Here is a 5134-nt window from a genome sequence, read left to right as displayed (position 1 = left end):
TGGGCCAGCATGAACAAATCTAATACGAACTGATCAAAGTTTTTCTGTGGTGGAGTAACCCTTCACATGGCATTGGTACATTCGCCCATCCATGGCCGGAACACATATACGCGGGTGTGTTCGCGATCATGTGGATTAGAGACGGTGTAACAGCCGCGCTTGGAAATGCGCTTTATGCTCGTATGTCAGTCGGTGGACGGTTACGAGGGCGTGGTGGAAATCGGGTGGGGGCTTTGGGTCCTGGAGCTCTTTTTAATTTGGGATATAACGTGTGGTGGGACGCGGTCAGTTATGCTGGAGGTGACACGCCCTCCCTCGCCATCCGGGTTTCGCTTTGTGGCTCCTCTCCGAGCTGGACGCTGCTGCTACGTGGGGTGCTGGTGAACTGCTTTACGCTGGTCTCATCTAACCTCGGTTTTTGTGTACAGGGCTTAGAACTATTTTCCTCAAGCAAGTGATTTCTACGGTCTTAATTTTTCTTTTCGTGGGCTTTTGCCTCTTTGCTGCTGCTCGGAACCACTGTTCTGTTTGTTTTAGCGTTCGTGATGTTTGATTCGCTGAGTCTGGGTTTTTGTTTTCTATGATGGTTTTAGAGTCTTACAGATTGTTTCTATCTCAAAACATTTAGTTCGGGCCCGAAAAGTCAGATTCAGATTGCTTTTCCATTTTCTCAGATATTTCATTAACTATCTGAGTCCTGTTTGAACATAAACAATGCGTCAGCTTGAAAATTCGCCTCTTCAGGCTTTCCGTGAGAATTACCCATTGTTTATGGTGTGATCGAGTATTAGTACATTTCGCTTTTACCCAAAACTTGCTAACTGTCAGTGGTTGGGTTTAATTGAACAGGTCGGGCGACGCTGATTCAAATAGAGTCACATATCTATATTCACAACAAAGGCATAAAACAAACAACGCTAAACAAACACATAGTTCTCCTGTAATAAATATGTATTAGTTCACCACACTTATTTTTACGACGCCAGTAGTCAACCTTTTATTTTCTCGCAAAAGGCAAACCTTATTTTTTTTTTCCCACTACGTAGTCAACCTTTATTTCGTAAAAAGGCAAACCTTATTTTTACGGGCGCACAGAATCAACCTTTATTTTTCGCAAAAGCGGGCAAACCATACGCATTTTGTCTGACTGTCTCTCGTCTTCCGATCCGCCGGATCCCGGCTTAATCCACGACTGATCTCCTCTCTGCAGAAATTATTATCCACTGCTGAGCGGTCTCTCTAATCCGGCGATCAGTCGGGCCTTGCAATAGGTGTCAGTGGCTCCAAGCAGGAAAAGAAAATCCAGCCGATGGGTATGTTGGGATCCGGGTCACGGCACCAAGTTATGATATAGGTTTTTTCCTCTCTATATCATGTAAAATATTCACGGTCAAGGAGGTGAGAAATGAATCACAGACAACGAGTATCTTTGAAAGCTTTGATCAAAGGACGCCAGACGCGACGCAGCGTGCTTGAGCACGACGACCTCCAAAGCATTCCTCCACCGAAAGCACCCCTTTGTCCAGCCTCTTTATTGAAAGCTTTACACACACACACAACACCAGATGGATAAGTGGGAACTGAGGACATGTTGACATATTCCTTCCGGCCTGGTTTATTATCACTCCCTATCCGACTCCCAGGAATAAATTAACTGTAGACCACAAAGACTCAGAAGTGTCACCCCTCAGAAAGATTATTTTACACAGCAAGAGCTGATACGTGTAAGTATTATCTTCATATAATATTGTGTGTGTCTTTCATGACTGTTATTATTAGTTATCAACAAACTAGCCTACTTTATAACGAGCTAACACTAGCTAGCTAACTAAGATAGCTAACATTACTATATGTATTGTGTGTATGCATGTGTTTGTGTGTGCGTGTCATTCATGATTGTTGTGTGAAAGAGTATGTTATTATTTATCAACAAATTAGCCTACTTTAGCCTACCAAGCTCGCTAACCAAGTTAGCTATCATTACTATATGTAGTGTGTGAGTGTATTCATTTATATAGCTACATATTGATCTCTTGAAAACATTCCATTTATGTTTCCTCATCCAAGGTGTCATGGCTGCTAGATACACAACTGAAATGGTCCTACAGATGCTGATGAATGATGATGATGATGATGGAGAGGCAGTAACGGGGTTGGACTCTGAGTCTGACATTTCTGGTGATGAGGACCCAGACTATTGTCCAGGTGGCAGTGGCAGTCATCCACCTGGTAATCCAACTGAACAGGATCAATCTGACTCAGAAGATTCTTCTTCTGTGTCCTCTGAAGAAGAAAGTGTCCAAATCATGTCCAACAGAATGAGTCAGAAGGGCTCTTACTGGAGCGAGTTACCTCCCACCCAGGGCAGAACACAGAGCCACAATATCCTCAGAAGTCGGTCAGGGCCTGCGCAAGGGCTTAGCACCACTGTCTCACCAAAAGATGCATGGGAGCTCTTTATCACTGATGATATAATACAAGAGGTGATGAAGTGCACAAACTTGGAAGGGCGGAGAGTAGCAACAGCTAGAGGAAAAGAATGGAAAAATGTCACCAAAGATGAATTCATAGCCTTCATTGGATTGACCCTGCTTGCAGGAAGTGAGAAGAACTGGGATGTATCAGTCCGTGAGCTGTTTGGGAGTCCTCTACATAATCCCATGTACAAGGCCACTATGGCTATTGGAAGATTTGAGGACATTCGCCGTACCTTGCGATTCGATGATAAGAGGACCAGAGCCTTCCGACTGGAAACCGACCATATGGCAGCCTTTCGCTATGTATGGGACCTGTTCCTGGTCAACTGCAGACAGCGATTCATCCCCAGTGATTGTGTCACTGTGGACGAACAGCTTGTGCCATTCAGGGGTAGGTGCAAGTTTCTACAGTACATGCCAAGTAAGCCCGCTAAATACGGCCTAAAGATCTTCTGGGTTTGTGATGCACGCATCCCCTATGCAATAGATGGTATAGTTTACACGGGGAGACAACCAGGGGAAGAAGTTCAGAAGAATCTGGGGGAAAACATTGTCCAGCAGTTGTGTGGTAGATTTAGAAACACAGGTCGCAAGATCACCATGGATAACTTTTTCACCAGTGTGCCTCTTGCGCAACATCTCCTGGAGAAGGATCTCACTATTGTGGGGTCTCTACGTCAGAACAAGCCAGACATCCCTCCTCTGATGAAGCCTTCCAAGTCCAGGGAGGTTCACAGCACAGAGTTTGGATTCAACAACAGCCTTACCATGGTCAGCTATGTCAGAAAGAAAGGAAAAGCGGTTGTGCTCCTGAGCACGATGCACCACGACCAAGTAGTGGATGGAAATAGCAGAAAGAAAAAACCAGAAGTGATCACATTTTACAACAAGACAAAAGGAGGTGTAGACACCACTGACCAGATGGTTGGCACCTACACCTGCAAGCGCCAAACACAGAGGTGGCCCATGGTGCTGTGGTACAACATAATTGACATCGCCACCCTGAATGCCTACACCTTTTTCACGGCTCAGCACCCAGAATTCAAGAGCGGCATCACCAATGCACGACGGCTCTTCCTCAAAGAGCTGTCAAAGGAGCTTGTCACACCACACATGAGGAGTCGACTGGAAGGCTGCCCCCAACTGCAAACCCCAATTGTTGAAGCAATGGAAAGGTGTGGGGTGACAAAAGCCACAACCCAGCCACAGGAAAGAAGCAGACAGGGCTAACCAAAGAGAAGGAGGTGTCAGATCTGCCCAAGTAACAAAGATCGCAAAGTCAACAATAGGTGTGGGAAATGCAATGTACCTGTGTGCAATGATCACAGCCAGAAACAGGTAGTGTGTCTGAACTGCATACAGTGATGAGACAAGAAGGCAAAACAGGGAAAAGAGAGAGGAACTGTCAATGACTGGACAGTTACACATACATACACACAAACACACAGACAGACACAGGATGTTCACATTTTTCTATGGCTGTTCTTGGTAATTTTCTTTTTCAAAAATGTTAAAAAGTGAAAAATAAAGATATTTAAAACATGAAATCATTCTTGTGTGGTCCTAATATAATACTAAATATTATACAAGTGATTATTCTAAACCAAAATGGCATAAAAGCACATTGATTCTAATATGGGTCATTTTTGACCCACTTATGGAAGTGTAGGGTCCAGTCACTCGTGCATCTAAGGGTTAAACCAGTAATTATACAGTATAACACGGCAATGATGCACATTGTAGTCCGTCCACTTTATTGTTGAGCATTAAATTAAAGTAGATATTAACACGGCAATGATGCACATTGTAGTCCGTCCACTTTATTGTTGAGCATTAAATTAAAGTAGATATTAACACGGCAATGACGCACATTGTAGTCCGTCCACTTTAGATATTAAACCAGGAATTATATTGTCCTCCGGTAGACGGGAAAGGGCGGTTCGTTCAGTTACCTGCTCAGGTAAGAGTTCATACAGTTTCATATGGAGGACACAAAATGACTTAAGTATCAATAAATAAATGCATGAATAAATATAGGAATAAATAAATAAATGCTGAAATAAATAAATAAATGCTTAAATGAATGTATAAATAAATATAGGAATTAATAAATATAAGTTATAAATCAACAGGACATCATTAAATAAATATATCTCTACATTTCTGTATTTCTTCATTTATTTATTTCTCTATTTATGTGTCCACACGTATTTCTTCATTTATTTATGTGTGACATTTACGTGTCCGTATATTCAAATGAGCTGGGGCGGTCCGAACCTCTGTCTAAGCATGATTGGTCACAGGAGTGTGATGCACCTGGTGTGTTGTGCTCTACTACTTCTGCCTGGCACATGAAGCTGAAGCTCGCTCAGCTAACCGTGAGCAGAAGTTAGCCTAGACAGCTTTTTGACTGCAGCCGTTTATCATTTCCAAGTACACTGAGTACAGACTCGTGTTTTCTTGGAGTCTGGTCTTGGGAGTCCAGACTCTCGAGGACGCAGGACGGTCTTTCTGGTCTTGTGACGTCACCACATCAACTGTTCTTGCTCATGAATTTCCTCCAATTATTCACTGTAACATACTTTACAGTGGAGTAGAATGTGTTGCGGTGTTCACTGTTGTTTGGCGTAGGCTACGAATAAACGGTAATAACGATA

The 5134-nt window shown here is 43.2% G+C and overlaps 1 protein-coding gene across 1 annotated transcript; it reads left to right on the top strand.

Annotated features, from left to right (window-relative positions):
- Window positions 1–2072: 2072 nt before the first annotated feature.
- On the top strand, window positions 2073–3707 carry LOC130197609 (piggyBac transposable element-derived protein 4-like). Its single transcript, XM_056420365.1, has one exon. The coding sequence runs from the start codon at window positions 2073–2075 to the stop codon at window positions 3705–3707; it is 1635 nt and encodes a 544-aa protein (XP_056276340.1).
- Window positions 3708–5134: the final 1427 nt, after the last annotated feature.

The sequence above is a fragment of the Pseudoliparis swirei genome, chromosome 8 (assembly GCF_029220125.1).
Source record: "Pseudoliparis swirei isolate HS2019 ecotype Mariana Trench chromosome 8, NWPU_hadal_v1, whole genome shotgun sequence".
Classification (NCBI taxonomy): Eukaryota; Metazoa; Chordata; class Actinopteri; order Perciformes; family Liparidae; genus Pseudoliparis; species Pseudoliparis swirei.
The sequence above is the reverse complement of the archived record's forward strand: the minus strand, read 5'-3'. Positions and strand labels throughout refer to the sequence as shown.

What these genes read in the sequence shown, in the direction of transcription:
- LOC130197609 (XM_056420365.1), top strand. Translation starts at nt 2,073, where the DNA reads ATGGCTGCTAGATACACAACTGAAATGGTCCTACAGATGCTGATGAAT.